The sequence below is a fragment of the Sinocyclocheilus rhinocerous genome, unplaced genomic scaffold, assembly GCF_001515625.1.
Source record: "Sinocyclocheilus rhinocerous isolate Xijiao unplaced genomic scaffold, SAMN03320098_v1.1 scaffold137, whole genome shotgun sequence".
In the NCBI taxonomy this organism is placed as follows: Eukaryota; Metazoa; Chordata; class Actinopteri; order Cypriniformes; family Cyprinidae; genus Sinocyclocheilus; species Sinocyclocheilus rhinocerous.
In genome coordinates, this window is record NW_015633537.1 from 419,688 (window position 1) to 443,598 (window position 23,911).

Below are 23,911 nucleotides of genomic sequence, written 5' to 3' on the forward strand. Positions count from 1 at the left end.
TTGGAGTCAAGTGAACCATCTCACAACTTCATATGTGGATGAGGCTGGCTTCAACCTGACCAAAAGCAGAAGGCGTGGTTGAAATGGCATCAGCCACAGAGCTACTGTTCATTTGCCAGGCCAACGGGGAGGAAATATCCACTGTCACAATTGGTAACCTCTGTCTATATATGCTTTCCAATTGAAGGTTCATGAGATGTACCTTTGCGCTATTTCAGATAACTGGTTTATCATTAGCTGATCTACATTCTCTTCATTAGTGAAAGTCAAGATTCACTTCCACAATTCATGCCAAATTTGCAAAAAGTCTAATAATAATGTGTAAAAATGTGCTTGACAGTTTATGACAACTAGATTGATTATTTTGCATTTAATGACTTATACGATGAACTAAAGACTAGATGTTTTGAGGGGTAAGACTATTGCACAGAAAACTATATAATACATTTTGAGCAACATGACATTAGCAACTGATAATGTAGGAAACCGCACATAAATGTACATAATCAATCGCATGAATGTACCAAAGCAATCGCAACTTGTTCAAAAGAATGAAAAACTGCTTTATGATGTGTACAAATGACTAGATGATGTGGAAGTTGTACAAGTAGTTTTGAGAATTTCATTTCTGATTTGAGAAATGCACCAAAGCGACTGAGAAAAACTGTAATTTAATTACATTTTCTCCTACTAAAATGACACTATAGTAACATGTATTTTATGTAGTTTTTGCTACAACAGGTACATTATAACTTACTCAGAAATAAAACATACAAAAATGTTTTTTTTTCATAATGAAACAGGCATTAATGTGAGATAGACAGACAGACAGACAGACAGACAGATAGACAGATAGACACAGAAAGACAAACAGACACACACACACCCTTAAATCTCATTTAGGAATACCGCTGAAATACCAATTAATGGTCTAATTCACAATCCAATCTCTTTAAATTAGATAGGGAAGTCATTTTTGGATTGTAGTGCCTAATACGGATCTAATTCTCTTAATTCATTATGTTCAGTTGTTAAGATGTGGAACTGGAAACACACACACACACATGCACCATAGAAATCAGATAGCCCTATATGAATAATAATAAAAAAGAATATGTTTGTAAAAAAAAAGAAAAAAGAAATAGCCCTGGAGTCAGTCGGGGAGTGAATAGCTACCCGCTCTAGTGCAGACAGACAGACTGACGCACTATGATGACATCATGACTGCTGTTGACTGATGGAGTGGGAATGTGATGGATTGATGAGACAGACGAAGGGAGATACAGGTGGACAGGTGTGGGGGGGATTCTTTTCACAGCTGTTTTTGTCTTTTTATATTCCTCCTCTCATGGAGATTAATCTGTAAGAGATGAGGGCACAAAAGGGAAAGGTGTCATTGAGGAGAATCTGGCATCACCATTTCGGTTCTTTCAGCAATGGTCTTGTGTCTAAACAATAGCTCCTGCCATCAAGTGCATGTCATCAGACCTGCCAACCGCAGGAAAATATCTTAAGTACCACAATTGTGTAAATGTCAGTTCACATGCTTTTGTACTACTTGGCTTTGAACAAGGTAATCGGTTTTGAAGAAATATTTTTTTTTTAAATATCAGCTTTAAAAATGTGGATTTTATCATGAGGATATAGGGAAAACTCGCTCTAGCAACATTCACATTGTTGCCATTCAATATAACAATTATTATTATTAAAATATTTGTATTTATTATTTATTTTTTAATTATTGAACTATTAATACAATTGTAAAGATAATTTTACAGTAAAAGTGCAATAAAATTATTTTATGGCACACTTAATTTTTTCACATTTCAAATGTTATAGCCACTGCATGCTTTTTTTTTTTTTTTAACACATTTATTTTTTCTGGTAACGGACAGTTGAAAAATGTTCAACCCTGTGTAAAAAATCAGCGCACGTCACTTACTTTTTACGACGGCATTTTAGTGCCATGCTAAAAAAAATCTAAGAGTACGAGATTAAAGTAAAAATATTTTAAGAATAAAGTCAATATATTTTCAGAATAAAGACGAAATATTTTGAGAATAAAGTCAAAATTTTGAGAATAAAGTCAAAATTACGAGAATTAATTCATAGCATTTACGAGTTATAATTTTTTTGAGAGTATTTTGCCTATATTGTTCACGCAAATGGCCCGGATTGGGAGCACCGGGAGAAATTCTGGTGGCCTGGCAACTGATTTGAATATATCTGGGAGTATTAGCAGAAATCATACCATGTGTCAGTCATATACTCGCAGGGACAGTAGGCCTATGCTTGCAAATAATATTTCACGTCTTCGAATGCATCCATTATTGTAGAGCGCCAGCCACCCAATAATATTAATAAGCGTTGTGCTTTTGGTAATTTTAATATAAAACAAAGTCTCAGCATTCTGTCAGTTTTATAGCGAAATACAAACAATATGTCTTACAATAATGTGTTTTTCACGCTCTTTAATGTGGCGTGTCAGATCACTGTATTCGCTTCAGTTTAAGCGGCATGTCAATCAATAATCATCTTTTCATTACAATGAGACATTCTCAGGTGAGAATGTGTTGGTTTGTTTTTATATGTATTAACTCAATATCACATGTTTAAACTATGGTAACTTTTTGATGTTACGTTAGCTAATGCCTTTGTCTTGTTGAATTGTGTTAGTTTCTCAAAATCATCTGCTGAATTCTATTGCTCTGGAGTGTTCACAGACAGGCCTTGGCCGTTCCACAGAAACCGTGGCTAATGAGGCATCTAATTTCTATGGTCAAGACCAGCACCAAGCCACTCTTGCTGGTCTAAACTGGACTTTTCAGCAGGTATGGTGACCTTGCTTTCTTTTATATATATAAACATGAAAGGAACTCATTAGCCTCTGCTATTGATTGCAACAGCAGCAGGGGAGTGTAGATAAAGGGCAGGACGAGGCCCAGCGTGTGTGTGTGTGTGTGTGTGTGTGTGTGTGTGTGTGTGTGTGTGAGCGTGTGTATCAAGTGTGTGTGTGCAGTGAGACCTATCATCACACAGCCAACAGTATTTGCTGTTTGGGCAGGTTTAGCTGTGACATTCATTATGCAGATCCAAAATGTCCGCTTTCCACTTCACCTGCTCCTAATTGTGTTTCTACTAAGCATCCATCTTGGCTCTAATCCCTGGGGAAAGTAAGGATGTCTTGACCTCTAAACTATGCCAAGAGTGCTGTAACACTACAGCGACCAAAGGGGCAAAGAAAGAAGGGAAAGCGAGGCTTTAATGAGAAGGAAACAAAGAGAGACGACTGAGAGAGAAGCCGCGTTGCTGTGATGATTGGGAATCCAGGCTTATCTTTAATTGAATGCTTTGTTATCAGAGAGCTTAGCCATAAGGCTAAATTAGCAGAGCACAATGGCTGGCTGCAGGCGGAGAGGAGAGCGCATTACACAGGGATGAGTGAGAATACGAGGTGCTAAAACGGTCCCTAAGACCGCGACTGCTGTCCCTCTGTGTTGACCTCTCAATGCAATCAGCCCAGCCTTTTAATTAGGCCTTCACAGGCTTTTTGGGCTTCGCTCCTACACTCAGATCTCTTTAGCAGTAAATGGCCATATCAGGGTTCAAGATGTGTATATGTTTTATGATACTGTGTGTGTTAATTATCCTTAAATACTATTTAAATAAAGAATTTAACTACTTTTGAAAATGTTTCATTCTTTATACAGGCATATTAGCCATTTTCAGAATAATTAAAATGTACTTGAATATGAAAATACATTAATAAAATGCCATATGTAAAGCTCTTGAGATCCTATTAATTTGATGAATAATTAAAGTAAACATTAAAAATTTTATTATTAGAATATTTTTGCAATTGGATAGATTGTCATGCCTGTAAAATAATTTAAGTTTTTTTTTATACTTTTAAAATAAGTATATGCCTCTCAAGGGACCTCCTTCCTAAGATTTAAATGTTGAGAATAGTGTGATATTATAAAGATAACATTTTATATTGTCACTGCAGTTGATATATATATATATATATATATATATGACACTACTGTGCAAAAGTCTTGGGCCATTAGTGGCTTTATTTATTTTTTTATTTTTTTGTGAAATGTTAGAATGATTTCTGAAGGATCACATGAAGACTGGATTAATGCCTGCTAAAAATTCAGCTTTGCCATCACAGGAATAAATTACATTTTAAAATATTTTACAATTTGAAAGTTGAAGTTATTTTAAACTGTAATATTTTTTTTTCACAATATTGCTGTTTTTATTGTATTTTTGATCAAATGAATGCAGCCTTGGTGAGTATTGAAGAGATTTATACATATATACATATACATATATACAGGTGCATCTCAATAAATTAGAATGTCGTGGAAAAGTTCATTTATTTCAGTAATTCAACTCAAATTGTGAAACTCGTGTATTAAATAAATTCAATGCACACAGACTGAAGTAGTTTAAGTCTTTGGTTCTTTTAATTGTGATGATTTTGGCTCACATTTAACAAAAACCCACCAATTCACAACAAATTAGAATACATTTAACCAACTTTTGGTGCTTTTGGCAGTGTGGGCAGGTGCCAAATCCTGCTGGAAAATGAAATCAGCATCTTCAGAAAGCTGGTCAGCAGAAGGAAGCATGAAGTGCTCCAAAATTTCTTGGTAAATGGGTGCAGTGACGTTGGTTTTCAAAAAACACAATGGACCAACACCAGCAGATGACATTGCACCCCAAATCATCACAGACTGTGGAAACTTAACACTGGACTTCAAGCAACTTGGGCTATGAGCTTCTCCACCCTTCCTCCAGACTCTAGGACCTTGGTTTCCAAATGAAATACAAAACTTGCTCTCATCTGAAAAGAGGACTTTGGACCACTGGGCAACAGTCCAGTTCTTCTTAGCCCAGGTAAGACGCCTCTGACTTTGTCTGTGGTTCAGGAGTGGCTTAACAAGAGGAATACGACAACTGTGGCCAAATTCCTTGACACGTCTGTGTGTGGTGGCTCTTGATGCCTTGACCCCAGCCTCAGTCCATTCCTTGTGAAGTTCACTCAAATTCTTGAATCGATTTTGCTTGACAATCCTCATAAGGCTGCGGTTCTCTCGGTTGGTTGTGCATCTTTTTCTTCCACACTTTTTCCTTTCACTCAACTTTCTGTTAACATGCTTGGATACAGCACTTTGTGAACAGCCAGCTTCTTTGGCAATTAATGTTTGTGGCTTACCCTCCTTGTGAAGGGTGTCAATGTTTGTCTTCTGGACAACTGTCAGATCAGTAGTCTTCCCCATGATTGTGTAGCCTAGTGAACCAAACTGAGAGATCATTTTGAAGGCTCAGGAAACCTTTTCAGGTGTTTTGAGTTGATTAGCTGATTGGCATGTCACCATATTCTAATTTGTTGAGATAGTGAATTGGTGGGTTTTTGTTAAATGTGAGCCAAAATCATCACAATTAAAAGAACCAAAGACTTAAACTACTTCAGTCTGTGTGCATTGAATTTATTTAATACACGAGTTTCACAATTCGAGTTGAATTACTGAAATAAATGAACTTTTCCACGACATTCTAATTTATTGAGATGCACCTGTATATATATATATATTTGTTTTTTTTTCTCTACACAAAATTATGTTGTGAAACTATGTGTTTCATTTCTTACTGTTAAAAACTAGGGCTGTCAACAGAATAAAGTAATTGATTAATCTAATCATTTCCATCATTAAAACATATTTATTCATATATATTCTTATATATTCATATATGTGTGTGTGTGTGTGTGTCTGAATAAATAAATATGTTGTTATGATTAATGCGTTTTAAACATTTTTAATTCTACAGACTCTACGGAAATGATGAGATTAATAAATTACTATATTATGTCCCATATCCCATTTGATGTACTATTTTCTGGCCTAGTATATTTTTTGTATAAACACTCTCATCCTGGGCTGCCCTGCTCTGATGAAGGCAAATCTTAACTCTCCTTTTTTTTTTCAAATAACTGCACATAGACGCCACCCCCACAAAGTAACCAAGAGCCAAGATAGTGGCTGACCCTCCAGACAACAGATCCTCCACAGGCCAGAGTGCGTCAAGGCCCCGGGGTCCTTCTTCTCCTTATTATGGGGATCCTCTTGTGAGTTGTTGGCGGTGCTGTTGCAGATGAGCGCTCGCGAGTACAGCCAATAATCCGTGCCGATAGCCACCGTCATCAGGCCGAAGGATGCGAAAGCACCCACGATGGTGAGAAGGATCTGAATGCCCTTCTCACACACCATGCCTATGGGAGACAGTGAAAGAAGCAAAAATGAAGCAAATAAAGGGAGAGAGAGATATGTGGAAACATCACTGCCTGCCCATCTATCTTTCCTCTCATTTGTTTTATACTGATAGTATAGAGATGGAGAGACGAGAAATGCCTGACCTCCTTCCATCTTTTGCCATCAGCCTAAAGATAATTTAATACTGTTACCTGATTGGACGAGCTTACCTGACGGCGAGTTTCTGTCCTTCGACTCAATTTTGAAATCTTTCTTTTCCTCGTCAGATGAGAATGTGCTGTCCCTTCAATCCGGGCAGCATCCATCGACTGTCCTCGCACACTCCTTTTCTCCTTCCTGTACTCGTTTACTCCCCCTGTTTCTCTGCTGCTCTCACAGGTCGACCACAATGGAGAAGCTTGTGCTGATGCCTCCGTGTGTGTATAGTCTTACTTTGTGTCAGTTCTGGTCATTGCTGATAAAAAACCTGGAGATAGAAAAGACAAAGAGAGTGAGACTGAATTCTGCTGCAACTTCTTTGCCACAAAAAAAACTGTTTGGGGGAACTTTGGCAAGGAATGATTCTAAAGAACTTGGGGAGAGAGGAGCAAAGGCAGCTCTCCACTGTTACCATAGTAAAAGCATGGCGAGATGGGGGGGGGGCAGTGCTTTCATCCCTTGGGATGAGATAAGGGAATAACTGACAAACATGCAATTCAGCAACATTACATGAATTGGATCATTGCAATGAGTCTGTAGAGACTCTCTGACCAAGCAGGAGGAGAAGTGTTACCTCACAGTGCTGGATGTTTTATGTTAACCACACCTATATGAGACGGAGACGCTTGCGAACGCACACACACAGCGAAAAACCTATAAAACCAGAGGACAATCGTGCAGTACGCATAATTGAGCAAACATAATTTAGCAGACATAATGCAGGGCTGCCTTGGCTGTTAATAATTTATAATGCAATATGGCGCAGCCATCAAAATGGGTTAAACCATGTTCGCATGGTGAGCCTCTGCAGTACAGATTTGTAGCCCTCATAGAAAAATCCCTTTCGAGTAAAGCAAGGATGGAAAATCTGAGCAGTTTTCTAATGTGTCAGTGGCACATTAAAAGTGGCATAAAAAATTAACACAAAAACATTCTAAATGTGGCATTTTGCATGTGGCAATCTGAACGATTCTAACAAAAGACTTTATCAGTTGAAGGCTGTTAGATAAGCGGATAGACTGCAAATACAAAAATAGCACAAACAAACAAAATATGATCTGTACAAAAGTTACACAATGTAAACCAATATAATACAACCAATAACAAAAATGGCACACAGTATGAGTTTCAAGCAGCTGTTAAAGAGAATTATTAGGGATGGTAATATTTGTGAAAAAGAAGTACACTTTAGCATATTTTTGAATACTCATACAGTATATGAATACATGAGTACTTATCACGGAAATAATATACTGAAAATATACTAATAATAATATACTATTATACTGCAGTGCAAGCTGAATGTAATGTTTTCGGAAACGTAATTTCATGTAATTGCAAATAACAGAAAATGTATTATAGGTTAAAAATGTATTAAATGCAATTTCGGTAAGATTCGGTAACTTTATATGTGATTTCATAATTTTATTGTCTTTTATGTGTACTGCTGTATATACCAACAAGGATTTATTGTAAACTAAATATATATTTTAATGTCATTTCTATTGAAACTTGTATGTTATGTGTTTAAATTTATTAAATATACTATAACAAATATTTTCTAATTACTCATATGTATTGAAAAAGCTGCAGTTTAGGTACATTTAAAATATATTAACTTTACATTTATTAATGAATACCACACTGCAGTTAAAGTTATAATCAAGTACTTGTACTTTAGTAGGTTAGTCTACGCATCAAAATAAGGACACTGCTTTAAAACATGACAAATGATTATTACAACACAATGACTTAAAATGTACTTTAAAGTAAAACTTTTCATTTGACATGATCACAAAGTGTACTAAAATGCATTAAGTAATGTCATGAGAGTGTTCTCTCTTTAAGAACACTTAAGTTGGCTTTATTTTATTAATATATTACCTGCAAGTACATTTTTTAAATATACATTTAAGATTTGAAGTGCACTACAAATTTAATACAATTTTAATACAATTTTCCTTCTTTTTTTCAAAAAGGAAAACTTGTCTAATATCTACAATGACTTCTATGACCACAGGTAAGGGTAGAGGTATTAATCAGAAAACCATAATGACTAAATAACTTGATAAAAGCAGATGGAAAAGATGAAAAGCTCTCATTTAATCTCTTCTCACACAGTGAAGTAATGAAGTTTATTTTGATCAATACAAGAATCTTGGAATGAAATTGTGAAAAATGGAGACAGAGAGGCAACAGTCTGTTTCCGCACTCTCAGTCGAGTCTCAGCAGGGAATAAAGCATCATGTGACATTAACCTGTGTAAACTGGGTCCAAGACAGCTCCTGTGTCTGCCAGCAGTGCTTGTCACAAAGTCACATTCACAGATCACAAGCGCCTCTTTTCTAGCTGTGAAATCGCTGATTAATGGTGCTTTATCACATTGCATGTATTAAGGAAACTTTAAAACTTCAAAAATATAGGTTGCCAAGAGGCTAACTGCATTGCAGCAATATTGTATGCTACTAATGTACTACTGAAGTTATACTAATACTAAAATATACTACTACTAACTAATACTAGTAACTTATAAATATTTATTTAATTAACAAAATGTTGCTTGGAGAATGCTGGGAACACTTACAATAATATTTAATATTTTCTACATCTAGAACTGTATGCAATACAGGTGTACTATGAACTATACATTTACTATTGCACTACAAATCTAGTATGCAATAACTAGAAACTACTACCACACAGTAAAGTACACTAAGCAGTGTGAACTACCATGTTCAATGCTCTAAAAAATGTTGTTCCTCTGAATGTTGCAGCAAGTACACTGTGCCCTGAGAAATGTGATGAATATGCAAAGCTCTAAGTTAAACTGCATTATGTATCACTGGGCCGGTACCCTTTCAAACGGTACTAAAATGTACCACTTAGGTGCTAATATGCACACTTTAGGTAACAATATGTACCTTTAGGTACTACTAATATGAACCCTTTAGGGCTAAATAAGGTACAAAGGTGTATCTTTTTTATAAAGGTACTGCCCCAATGACAGCTTTTGTATGGTATAAATACATAGAATAGTACATACTGTTTTATACATACACAGTATAGCATTATACTTCAATCTTTAGTATGTAATATGAGGTATGTGTATAGAATGTACAGTACACGTGTAGCATGCACTACTATGCATTACTGTCTAGAGCACTGCAAATGTAGTATAAAATGCTTTGTGTCAGAAAGATGTTCTGTTTTCGAAAGAAGTCTCTTGTGCTCACCAAGGCTGCATTTATTTGATAAAAATATAGTAAAAATGTACTTTTACAAATTATTACAATTTAAAATCAATTCTATTTTAATATATTGTAAAATATAATTTATGTCTGTGATGGTAAAGCTGAATTTTCAGCAGCCATTACTCCAGTCCTCAGAGTCACATGATCCTTCAGAAATCATATTAATATGCTGATTTGGTGCTCAAGAAACATTTCTTATCATCAAATGTTGAAAACAGTTTTGCCACTTAAATATTTTGTAGAAAGCATGATCTTTTTTTTCAGGATTCTTTGATAAATAGAAAGTTTAAAGAGCAGTATTTGAAAAAACTAATTATTTGTAATAATATAAATGTCTTTACTGTCATTTTAGACCAATTTAATGCATTCTTACTGAATGCAAGTATTTTTCTTTAAAAAAAAATAAAAAATAAAAATAGTGTGGTGCTGTGTGTTGTTTACACAGCACTGTAGACAACACTATTGCAAAAAAATAAAATGTTCCTAACAATATAGCTAATTGTGCATGTGTAGCGAAAAAATACAAACTTATCACCATGCATGCATCCAATCAATCAATCTCTACATGATTTCATATACTGTAAAATGTATACTACTGTACATTACAATGTGTTTTGTGTGAATAGTTATTGGCTGCCCATAGCATGAAACCATCAAAATCAGAAAGAATTCAGAAAGAAAGAAAAATTTAAATGTTTTGTTTTTGGGACATGAGAAAGGGATCCTGGAGAAAAAAAACAATTGAGAAATACTGAATTACAGCATTCACTGCTTAACAAAACATCATTACTTCTCCTCAAAAGAAGAATTATTACATTCCGCCCCCAAAAACAGTGCCAAAAGTGTTACTGATTAATAATAGGCCATCATTTTTTTTTTCACAGTTCACATGACAGCCCACAGAAAGCCAGTGAGAACTGAACAGCCCTGAGGGGTTTAACTCCACCTCTGCAGGCCACAGAAACATTAACTGAGGCAGTATGAAATACACTGTTCTTCTATATGTCAAACTAATCAGCCTGAGAGTCGCTCACAAGACAGTCGGCAGCTTTTAGTGTCGGTTTCTGTGTGATGCCTCTGCTATACTTAAAACTGAAGTAGACAAAAAAAAAAAAGAGCATCAACCCGAGAACCACACACATAACACATGATATGAAGCAGATCGCCTCTGTGTTTCCACAATATGCCACGTCCATTTGTGATAAATACAAACAAACATATGGCTTGGCAGACCACAAAAATCACATATTTATTTACATATATTTATAATCACACAGGGACAAGAAAAAACAGCAGAGATCTTGTTCTCATGAGACTTTCACGTAATCAGCCACAATGGTGATTCCATTCATAATTTCACAGTTATTGCTGCCACGTGAGAATTGATTTGCAAGGCTTGGGGGAAGGAAAAGACACAAACTAACTAATTTTCCCCAGATCATTACTTCCTCACCATACATTCGACATGTCAAGATGTGTACATTGAGTCACCAATCAAAATGACAGACAATTAATACACCATTCCGACAAATCATGTCATGACCGTGAAAGGCGAAGCTGTAATTATGGGAAATGCGTCCAATTATTATGACTCGTGAATCAAAATAATTAGCACATAAGTCCCTGCTGCAATCATGACAAAGAGCGTCAATTGTGACCTCTTCTGCACCGTTCAGAAGAGAGGGAGACTGAACGTGAGACACGAGCAGATGGAGAGAGAATGGACAGAGCAGAAGCAACATAATAATGGAGAGTCCGAATGAAATCAAACAAAAGTCAGCCCACTGAAGTTGGAATACCTTTGTGAAAGAAAACACTTGAGTGATTCACTTTGAAAACTGAATAGCATTGTACATCAAATGAATGCAATGAAAGACTAGCTTCACCATTCTGTTTGGATGAATTTAGCGCTGCTGCGGCATCATCGTCATGCTGAGGGTGTGAGACCGTACTGAGCTCAGAGATAACATCGCTTATGAAAGATTAGAGCATAACACCTGAGCTCTCGTTCCCACACCCTTTATAACACCTCTCACATTCCTACTGCTCTCGTTGACTGTAGTCATATCAGCCAGCCTCACCTCCAATGTGCCCCAGCTGTGGACACTTTGAGTGTCATGCACACAAAATGTGTTGCCTTTTCACATACCTCATGAATATGTCTTCTGACTGCGTTTTGACACATGTTCCTGTAATTTTAACGGTAGAGGATAGCACAAGGTCACGGGTTCAATTCATAAATGCAACATATGTCGCTTTGGATAAAACCATCTGCCAAATGTGAACAATTGATTGCTTTTGCATTCTGGCATTGTAATTGTATTCACTTAAGCATGGAAATGTAGCTAAAGTTAATTTGTTTAATTAAGGGGTAACTAAGGGGCATACTCATACCTTTGACTAAACAGCACAAGGTCTGGTCTATACGCTCCATGTTAAGCCACCTTTTCACTATTTCCGACAAATGACAAACCGGAAGTCATTCATTTCCAAAGATTAGTTAACATAATTATTACATTCCATAATTATTTAAATTGGCAGTCTTAGAAAACAAACTATGCTTTTCTTTCAGATGTGTTGGCGATCATTTGTTTTTTTGTGGATATATTCATACATTCATTAATTTTACCATGGTAAATAAGCAGAGCGCATGAAAAATGTGAAAGTTGCATGTGACTGCCACTAGAAAAGTGATTATTCGAAGATAGTTGAACATGTAAAACGACCAACCACAGTTTGCAGGTTTACCTGAAATATTTGCCTGGTTATACCACAATAACATAAAAGAGTAAAAAATGATTATGTGGATACATCAACAAACAGAAAACACTGGAAAAATGGTGGAAAATGTGTATAGACTGCCTCTGTGATCATATTTTCTGTCCCTCCAAAAGCAAAAAGGACACGCTATATTATTACAGACATAACTCCGAAAACAAAGCAAAATATACAGTTTCACTTGTGGATATCTTGTTAACTTCAAAACTCTCGAATATCTTTTTAAAGTTTTTGCAAATCCAGTGATTATTTCATCCTTGAAAGTAAACATGACCTTGTTTCAACATAGACTGAAAAAAAAAACGTGTGCCCTTATTTGTTGAAGTAGCATAAAGTCAGCCAATCAGATTAGAGCTTGCCAGAATGAGGAAATGAGCATGAGTGTGCAATCTGAGGCTGAGAGACTAAGGTTAGGCTCACACCTGTGTTCATTTTATACTACAAACACAGACCTCTTAGAAGAGACATCAATGAAAATGAAATGCTGTGTTTATTTCAGATCATGTTTCTTAAAGAAGTGAATGTAATCTTGCCTATATTGTGCTTCAAGACAATGTGTTCATAACTAATTAGTCATTTAGCTGACACATTTCATAAAAAACTTCTGGTATATTTTTGTTACATGGACCATCCCCTCGAGCAACCTTGGGTTAAGTGTCTTGCTCAAGTGTACAATAGTGATGGTGATAGTTCATGGATCACTCCTTGCACAATCTTTCTCTTACTAGCCAATCTCTACACTACACCAAATTATCAGCTGACATGACTAATATTATGAAGGAAAGAATGTGTAACTTGTGGTGAGTCAGCAGGCACTACATTTATACTATATCAGAGGGGAGGCAATTTGATTAAGCATAGACATGTAAGTCTTTCAGGAAGAGGTCACCTTAAAGATTCAAATTCAACAGTCAAAAAACAGCACAAAGCACAGTATCACTTAATAACATAACATCCATTTAAGCCCCATAAGAACACTGTAAACAGCCAATGCATGCCTAGATCTACTGTTAATCAGGCTACAAAAAATGAGTCAGTTGATCCAGTAGATTCATTCTAAAATACCACCACCAATACATCTGCACCATTACTAAACTGAAACATAATTTGATCATATATACACTACAGTTCAAAAGATTTTCAAATTAATATTTTCATTCGGCGTGGATGCATGCACTTGATCAAGTGACAGACTTTTGTTAAGACTTTCACATGGCTACAAAATATTTCTATTTGACAAATTCTGTATTTTCTTTTTTAAAGGGGTCATATGATGCGATTTCAAGTTTTCCTTTCTCTTTGGAGTGTTACAAGCTGATTGTGCATAGATAAGATCCCTGAAGTTGCAAAGACTAAAGAGATATTCTTTATCAAAGTTAAGACTCTGCCACGCCCCCCTAAAACGGCTCGTTCTAACACACCCCACGAATAATGATCTTTAAAAAAGCATCATATGACCCCTTTAAGTTTTTAATTCATCAAAGCATCCTCGATTTTTTTCCCCAAGGTTCCACAAAAATATTATGCAGCACAACTGTTCACCATTGATGATAATAAAAATGTTTCTTGAGCATCAAATCAGCATATTAGAATGATTTCTGAAGGATCGTGTGGCACTGAAAATTCAGCTTTGCCATCAAAGAAATAAACTACACTTTAAAATACAGAAAAATAATTATTTTCAATTGTAATCATGTTTCACACTATTACTGTTTTTACTGTATTTTTGATCAAATGGAGCCTTTAAATTAAAACATAGAATGGTAATTTAACATCACCACATGTGGCTTAAAGTGTATTTCACCAAAAAAAAACAGAAAACATTTGCAATATTGAACAATTTGTTCTCATTAAACATAAGAAATCATTAACAAAACCAAATTAAGCAATTAGATGAATTTATTACATGTCTCCTCACATTCAAACAAACAAGCAAGCACAGCTAGGCTTAATTCCCCACCAAAGAATATATCACCTGCACTCACGTCATTTTGAGAGCATCTGATAGGTGTTTGAATAAAATTATACAGTAGCAGTGTATAACAGTATGAGCATTTCTGCTCAGGGATATTCCATCTAATACATTAATAAATCCATGGCTCTTTTATTTTTAGTAAAATTCTTTTCAGATGAACTTCAGACATAAAGATAATTTGCTGTGAGGCAGTTGCTCAATGAACGATGAACAATAATATAGTTGCAGTTATGCCGCTGCATCCGTGTAGGAAGCTCGGAGGAAGAGAGCAAGTGAGGATATTCATTTCATTTGCTTAACCTGGATGTCCGTGTCTCCTCCCACAAGCAATTAACAGAGTCTCTAAACAAGTGCCATTACCTTGTTTCTAAATTCCTTTTGAGATCCAGACAAGCAATGTATGAACTGACTGAATGAATCATTTCTCTTGCTTACAGCTTGCTATAGGTTTTGTTTGATGACTATGCATGAAGGGAACAACAAATGATCACAGTCTGTCTCTTGCACTCGGTCTCATCTGTATTTAAGGTAGAGGATTCTCCTTCCATGAAAGTTTCAGTCCCAGTTGGGACCGATGAAAGGGAGAGTTAATTATCACAGCTTTAAGGACAATCCAAAACCCTGTGTGTAAGTTTGATTCAACATTAATATGGAATCTAACAATTCAGATTTTTTATGTTTTTCAAAGAAGTCCCTTATGCTCGCCAAGGCTGCATTTATATGTTCAAAAATACAGTAGTATTGTGAAATATTATTCAATTTAAAATATCTGTTTTCTATTTTAATATATTTTACATTTTAATTTATTCCTTCGATGGCAAAGCTGAATTTTCTGCAGCTGTTAGAAATCATTCTAATTTGCTAGTTTGGTGCTCAAGAAACATTTAAAGTGTATATAAATAAAAGCATTAATAATTTTATTTAACTTTAGTGTTTATTAGGGCTGTGCGATATTGAAGAAAAATGCGATAACTCATTAAATAATGCGATAATTGCACAGCCCTATTGTTTATATTATATTACATTATATTATATTATTTGATCTCAGGTCACAAAATTAATTCGCTGAGCCAGATCCAACTGACTGCATGCTGATGGCAGATTTCTATGCAGGACTTAAATGTAAATTACTTCAAAAATGTTGTTGTTTCTTTATTAAATATCACTATTGGTATCCACTGCTTGAAAAAGACATCAGTCATCTGTGCCAAAAATGGTTAAAAATGAGTACTATTGCATCACTGCACTAGGGTGAAAGTAAGCACGCTGCAAACAGATGTTGCCTGACTCATCTGATGTCACTGTCTGTTAAAAAGCCACACTAATGTAACCACGAACAGGACCTTAACCGCACTGACCATAAAACAATCTACATGTCAACAATACACAAACCAACTTCTAATTATGTTTTAACGGCAAAAACATCCATCACTGATGTAGGTAGAAAAACTCATTTACTGGCGTCGTGAGGATACAGGTTTGCCATAGACAGCATTGATCAGGGAATGAAGGGTCACTTCACTCCACTTTGTTTGTCTGCTGCAGTATGACTGTTTTAAAAGCTGTATTGGTCTAGTGGGAAAGAACAAGTGTGCCTGGAAAAGTATCATGACTAACACAACGTCAAAACAAACTAAAACAATCCATGTCTCGATCATATTCCACTATTTATCAGTTTCAAAACCATGCAGAGGCCTCTTCTCGCTTTGATAAAATTTGTCATTTATGTCTGAAGCTTTACAGCCACAGGACTCCTTATTTTTTACAGTTTACTCCTCTTAATTATACAGAGAATAAAGGAGATAATCACAGTCAGGGGTCCGCTCTTTAATAATTGCAAAAAAGCCATCCGGTGGGGTTTCTTTTCCTTTATTGTTGTCTGAAACGCTCTCAGTTCTTGTATAGATTGTGGGAAATGGTGTTGGTACAGCAATGCTGACACAGGACTCTACAGAGTATTACATAATTATGATCCCAGGAGACACAATCTGCTTAAACAGAATTCTCCAAACGAGAGCGATACAACCTGAGCCCTGACCAGGTGCTTTCTTTCATTAAAACAATTCTGTGTGGTCATAGGCCAAGAAAACGATGGAGGCACATCTTAGGCTTTCTGCAAGCACACAAGCATGCTGCTCAAGGTTTCTGTGCCAAAGCCAGACACTGCCATCACTAGCTTGCACTCTGTGATTTTTAACTGCTATCTCATTCATTCCTTTTTTTTTATTATTGTAAAACACACACTGAATAAGACCCATATTGTTATTTGTCAAATAAGCAAGTGAAATAACAGTTCAGATAAACTATGCTTATTTTTAGTTAAAAAAAAAAACACTTCTGTTTAAATGCATAAATACAAAATGTAAATGTCAATTTACAGTAAAAAGAGGCAGCTGTAGTTGCCAGAATGTTGGGGCATTTTAGTGACAGTATATTTTACACTTCTGTAATTAAGTGAAGTTATGCTACTATTTTTTAAATAAAAATATAATGCTCCAATTAATTCATATGATGACAAAGTTCACAAAAATTGTAAAATACAGGAGTATTTAATAAATTGCAACATAAATCACCCTACTGTTTGTAACTGAAAACTAAAATAAACTTTTTCTAAAAATGTCAACAAACATTTACATTTGACAGTAAAATTATATGTATTGTCTTCAAATTAGCAAATATATTTTTTCTTACCAAATATAGTAAGTTATCTTACAGTTAACCAGTTAACAGGATTTTACTGCATTTTTACATTCATTGTTTCTGATAAAATCACACTAAAAACTTTTTTTTTTAAATAATTAGCTTGATTATAAAACATTTTTACAGTGTAGGCCTTTATCGTCAGTGTGACAGGTGCATCTTCTTTGAAAATTGCATAATGCTGAAATAGAGGCCTCTTGACAGCAAAAGCTATGTTCCTAAGGTCACGTGATGTGGCTGAAACGCATGGATCAAACATGCACGAGCAGGGCTGTGAAAAGGTCCACGCTGGTGATCAGTGAGATCAGATAAACGGTCAGGGTGAAGTGTGGGAGTTGACAGGGGGAGGCTGGGCGCTGATGCGAGCCGCAGTGCATTCATTAGAGTCCTCCACCGACACCGAAAATGGACGCCTTTCTCTGAAAAAAAAAAGCCCTTCATTCACGCTTCAAAAAGCTGAAGGGACAGGATGTGTCCAAGGAGCCGCAAAAGACTTGCTCTGGAAGTATATTAGCGGTGTTTGTTCCATCGAGCTCCAGATAAGGAGAGTTAATGCTGCACATGCATAATGAATGCGAAGATGCGCTTGCAGATGCACAATGAAGACGATTTCATTTATCATATTTCCCCCCGTTATGTTTGCTTTAACAAACATTTGCAGAGACAACCAAATGCAGGCGAAGAGCTTTGAGAAAATCGACAGCTGAGCTTGCAAGCTTGCAATTTGGCATCGATTGATTCCGCTCTCTGCATTCCACATGGACACACACACATGCAAACGGAAACATCCAAACAGCCCCCAAAAATCGCGAGCACACACGCAGACTACAGAAAAATCTGAGATTATTGCTTACCAGTTTAGTTTGTCTCGTGTTTGAAGACCGTCGCACTCCCAAAGAGGAAGACGAGGAGAGATAATCGCATATCAAGAGGAATGGACTGTAAACGAGTTAGAAAGGAAAAGAACGGAGGGGTTTGCGCGTCTCAAAAAGCGTTTAGAAATGTCGTCAAATTGTAATAATAATAAAAATAAAAAAACAAGTTACAAATGTGAAGATAGGCAGATAGTATATAGCAGATATTCAACGCGCACACGTCCCCGCGTCACTCGAGTACGGATTTGTCTAGAGCGCGTGTAGCCAATGCGTGTACACGACTGCGTCTCCCCCGCCCGCGCCGCAACCCTCCGCTCGCTCTATCCGTCCCTTTCCTTACCCCTGAGTGTGTGAGAGAGAGAAATAGAGAGAGAATGAGTCGTAGGCAACTTGTCGCATACTAAATCCTGACAGACCAGAGGAAATTCGCGCCATTGTGTTTTTAAAATTGAAGCTTTTTCCCAGACCTCCGTCATACACAAAGACCATCTCCTGGGACACTTGGCCCTATGTGAGAGGGTCAGGTTTCGCCTGCATTTTGGGGACCAAATGTTCCCCCAATGACAGTACAATATGAAATACGCTGACATGCACAATGCACAATTTTACAAACTTCACGGCATAAAACTTTTCATTCTTATGGCTTGTGGAAATCTTGCAGTTGCTTTCTCTATTTGTTTGTATTTTTCATAATGATTTAATCAATATATTGTCTTTGACTACAGCAATCAAGAATACAATGAACTGCAAAATGTAGGTGATGAGATACTTTAATGTATCTGTATATTGATTTCATGTTCACTTCTTGTAATACTTTAAATAAATAAATAACTCTCCTCCTAAAGTGTTTCTTCAATAGTTTAACTTTTGACACTGCACTGAAAAAAAAATGGTGTATGGATTTACTTAGAAAAAAAATTCACTCAGAAACTGCTAGCAAACACAGATAACTACAAAGAAACAGCAAGAAACATATACTGAATTACACGTGAAAGTTTTAAGTACAAAGACTGAAATAGTATTTTCTTCTAAAACGTACTCCAGCAATCTCTGTTTTATTTAAAACTCTAATATCACCAAGAATGACCAAAAATTCTGATTTAATCAGGCATAAGCCATCTGCTTATTCAGATTTCTTTAAACCAGAATATTAGCTTAATCCGTTTATGGGGTTAATGCATTTATATGACATTTACATAATTCTAATACAACTTACATGCTGATATTATTCGGAATATGTTTGCAAAAATGTTTAATAAACACACCAAATAACGTCCTGTAAATGTAAAATGTTATAATGCAACAAGGTTTGTGTGAGGCTTAGATTTATGGGATAGAAAATACAATAGCAGTAGATTAAGTCAATGTGAAGTCCCCACCATAATAGAAACACAAATGCTCAACATATTGCCCTCACTGGTTTTTGCAGGAGATGAGAGAAACAGGCATCTTGGAGATGATGTTAGTACCGCACTGCTAATGAAATGCAATGTTATCCAGCCTGAGAAAGAGCACTGAGTTCCGCAGAGGGAGAGAGAGACGGAGAGGGGGGTGAATGGAGGAAAAATTCTGATTTATTCAGGCATAAGCCATCTGCTTATTCAGATTTCTTTAAACCAGAATATTAGCTTAATCCGTTTATGGGGTTAATCCATTTATATGACATTTACATAATTCTAATACAACTTACATGCTGATATTATTCGGAATATGTTTGCAAAAATGTTTAATAAACACACCAAATAACGTCCTGTAAATGTAAAATGTTATAATGCAACAAGGTTTGTGTGAGGCTTAGATTTATGGGATAGAAAATACAATAGCAGTAGATTAAGTCAATGTGAAGTCCCCACCATAATAGAAACACAAATGCTCAACATATTGCCCTCACTGGTTTTTGCAGGAGATGAGAGAAACAGGCATCTTGGAGATGATGTTAGTACCGCACTGCTAATGAAATGCAATGTTATCCAGCCTGAGAAAGAGCACTGAGTTCCGCAGAGGGAGAGAGAGACGGAGAGGGGGGTGAATGGAGGGAGGGAAGTGAAAATGGCAGGCTGAATGCGACAGATGCCTCAGAATTGGCTTAGAGGGCGTGCGAGTATATGTCTTATGCTTTCTGTCGTTTTAAAGATCAATAAACACTCAGAGTGTGTGTGTTTGTGTGTGTGTGTGTGTGTGACTCCCGAGGTCGAGTATAGAGTGAAAGCCTGATGATGGGTAATCATGTGAAAAGGCTAGTCCCAGTTTTGGACCAAGCTAGGGTTTTTTTGGGCCTGTCACTGGTCTGGGCTCTTGTAAGCGCGTGGCGTTGCCAAGATATGTTCCTCATTAAGCAGACTGTCAAATGACCAAACACAGACATCTGCACAGTAGTACAGTGAACTACGACCTTCAAAGGTTTTCTCGACCGATATTCATCTTCATTTCCTCTCTCCACTTCTCTCACTCACACACACGGAACAGGGAATGGCTAATGCTGGGTGACAGCTCTTTCATGCAGTAATGTTGGTGAAAAGAGAGCTATATCCAACTCTTTACTGACACACACGGGCAGACTCCCCCACCCCCTCATATAAGCACACACTAACACACACACACATACTATATTAGCTGTTTGGGATACTATATTTGTAGGATAAGTGCAAACACAAGTCCAACACATTGGCGAAAGGAATTACTGAAATGCGACTGTTATGCTATCCTACTCAAACACAAACAAGCAGAGATAGAAATAGAAAGAGAGAGAGAGAGAGAGAGAGAGAGAGATGGAGAGATAGTTTTGATCAATTGGACTGCACGCTTCCCTGAGGCAATGGAACGATGAACCGCAGAGCAGAGGAGCACTTAACAGTCCCAGTGTAGAAAATACACACGCAAATATACACATTCACATTGCTTTAAATTGTCCTTTAAAGCTTAATGGGGTCATATGACGTTGCTAAAAATAACATTATTTTGTGTATTTGGTGTTATTCCCCTTACCATATTGTGATGCCGTCTCCCGGCACAACGAGACAAAACCAGTAAAACCCATTATAAATTAGGCATTTGTTGCATTCAATAGGGACATTATTACTGATTATAATGACTTATACTGTCTTTTTTATGCGTTGCGTTGCGTATGGCGCTGCTTAAACATAAAACCATGTCTGCATTTGTGACCAGAGAAAGGACAAACAACAAGGGCTACTCTACACTGCTCAAAACTCGCGTTTGAATCCTCAGTGGCAAATTCTTTAAATATGAAAACGTACTTACAGTCTGTGAGTCAGAAGCACTAGACTGTCCTTGCACAGTTGGAATTATAAGAAAACAGACATAGAAACAGAGTAGCATTGTAGGCTACTCTCCCAGGAAACAGTCCTCATCCTCCATAAAATGCGCTGGACACATCTGAATATTTGGGTTGAACTGTTCTGGAACAGTGTTATAAATACAACTTAACCACTGATTTCTAGTGGTGTCCTCTTTTGGACGGCCAAACAAAGTATTTTCGCTTTCGCAACTGAATATTTGGGTTGAACTGTTCTGGAACGTTGTTGTAAATACAACTTAACCACTGATTTCTAGTGGTGTCCTCTTTTGGAAGGCCAAACAAAGTATTTTCGCTTTCGCAATTAAACACACAGCGTCTTCACAACACGGCGGCGGTGATGGCAGCAACAATCTCAGTCGTTAGGCCTTCTTTCTTTGCGTGAACATTTGGGCGGCGTTATGCAAATCTTCTCACATAGTGACGTAGACATGTGGGGGCGTGTTAGAACGAGCCGTTTTAGGTAGGTGTGGCTGACTCTTAACTTTTATAAAGAATATCTCTTTGGATTTGAGACTTTAGTCTTTGCAACTTTACAGATCTTCTTTATGCACCAAGAGCTTTTAACACTCCAAAGAGAAAGGAAAAATTGAAATCGCATCATATGACCCCCTTTAAGTATGTGTTTTTTTGATGTTGAAATTTACTATTACTATTCCATTGGAGTGCAGGGACCACTATGAGGAAGCAATTCGTACCTTATTTCCCGAAAATGTTAACTGTCTTTGTGGTGGGATAAAACATTTCTATGTCAAACAGCCCGACACAGCTACATTGGCTCAACCAAAGCGTCATTTTGGGACGGGTCTGTGTGTTCGACCAATGAAAGACAATGGGTGTGTTCAGGAAATGTGTTTGAAAACGATCATTATTTATGCAATTCCGTTTGTTGCCGCTAGTGGCGTAGAAATGATACACTTCAGCTGATCAATGCATACTGTAATGCTTAAATTTACACTTCAGTTCACACCCCTATTCAACGGACACAGTTACAAACACACAACAAAAACACCAATAACTATAAAGATAACCATAAATATATTAGCATATACACTAATGCCTGTCAAAGTTCTGTTTATTATAAGCGCGTGCTGCAGTTTTGTCTTATAGCGCTTTTAAAGCTCTAGCTCGTTAAAGCAGGATGGATTCTGATTGGCTGCCAATGTTTTCATCATCATTCATCAGCTGGGAAAAATCGTTCTGAAAGGGCTTCCAATTATATCGTTCCTCTGTGTCATTATCGTTAACAAGATTGTTAAACAATCTTTATGGTTATCGCTGCAGGTGTGAATGGGTCTTAATACGCATGTAGTTTCATTAATTAACTAACACGTTAATACACTTTAATACATTAACTAACATTAGCACGAGACTCAAACCGCAACCTTTGGGTTACGAGTCCGACTCTCTAACCATTAGGCCACGACTTCCCCTTCCTGGGTAGGGACGTATCAGATATTAAACTGATAAGAACAGATACTACACTTGATCTTAGCCAAAAGGCCGAGAAGCGAAATCTAACAGTTAACAGAAATCTAACAGAAATCTAACATAGTCTAACAGTTTAAATCTGGTCAACATCTATTTGTATCTGTGATTTGTTATACTCATTCACAATGATGTTGTATGGTTACAGTACGTTTATTTTGCAATAAAACATTATGGAACATTTGACTTTATTTTTGCCGCATGGTCTGCGCTGACAAGCGGCCTTGAACGATTTCAGAACCACGGACAGCGCTTAAGATGCAGTTTCAATAGTCTCTTAACCACTAGAGGGCGCTGTGAACGCTGACCATTTAAAATATGCTGTCAGGCAAGTGTTAATTTTGTGGACCTACAGTTTATGATACATTCAGAAAAGAGTCCCACAAAATAAGAACATTTAAATTATTTTAATTTCGTTTTTTCCCCACTAAATTTGTCAACATTTTGCAGAAAGGCAGTGAACCAAATCACAGCCAAAACACAACAGTACACAATAATTATACAACAAATATTCAATATTTCTGAACTCTTTGGGGAAAAAAAAATCTCTTATGAATCACTCTTATTTTAAATACAAACAATATGTTCAGCATTTTAAATTTGTTCATTAACAAGTAATTCCCTCTTTAGCATTGAATGATAATATTAACACTAAAACTAACAATTCACAGATTCCGTGATGAGAAATAACTTAAAGGGGTCATATGATGCTTTTTTAAAGATCATTATTTGTGGTGTTATATAATGTTTTTTTATATAAACAAAAGAAATGGCAGGTTTATTTAGGTATGTATGCATTTAATCATTTATTTACTTTGGGTATTTGTGGCAAATCAATAAAGCATTTGTGAGAGGTTGGAAATAACATCAGCACACAGAGGAAATATTGTTCTGGTTCTGTTTATGTGACTACACTTCTTAAAACGAAGAAAAACTTGACGTGAATTTTACAGCAGTCCCTCTTTGCTCTTGCTCTAATATTCTCTCTCACACACACACTGACAAACTAATGTTTCCTTGGTGACCATAATAGTAAAAGGATCCTG

General features: G+C 36.5%; 2 protein-coding genes across 2 annotated transcripts in view; both read right to left on the bottom strand.

The window, feature by feature from the left end:
* The window catches only part of LOC107744302 (voltage-dependent calcium channel gamma-4 subunit-like), a 24,940-nt gene extending 6,377 nt beyond the window's left edge, over positions 1-18,563 (bottom strand). Inside the window, exons 1-3 of the mRNA XM_016557872.1 lie at positions 18,041-18,563; positions 6,494-6,750; positions 6,059-6,283 (exon numbers count right to left, since the gene is read on the bottom strand). Coding sequence (XP_016413358.1) covers positions 6,059-6,281 — 223 coding nt within the window. The 5' untranslated portion in view covers positions 6,282-6,283; positions 6,494-6,750; positions 18,041-18,563. The remainder of the gene's footprint in view (positions 1-6,058; positions 6,284-6,493; positions 6,751-18,040) is intronic.
* Positions 15,785-23,911, bottom strand: part of LOC107744304 (voltage-dependent calcium channel gamma-7 subunit-like) — a 19,229-nt gene continuing 11,102 nt past the window's right edge. Inside the window, exon 7 of the mRNA XM_016557876.1 lies at positions 15,785-15,791. Within this exon, the coding sequence (XP_016413362.1) occupies positions 15,785-15,791 (7 nt within the window). The remainder of the gene's footprint in view (positions 15,792-23,911) is intronic.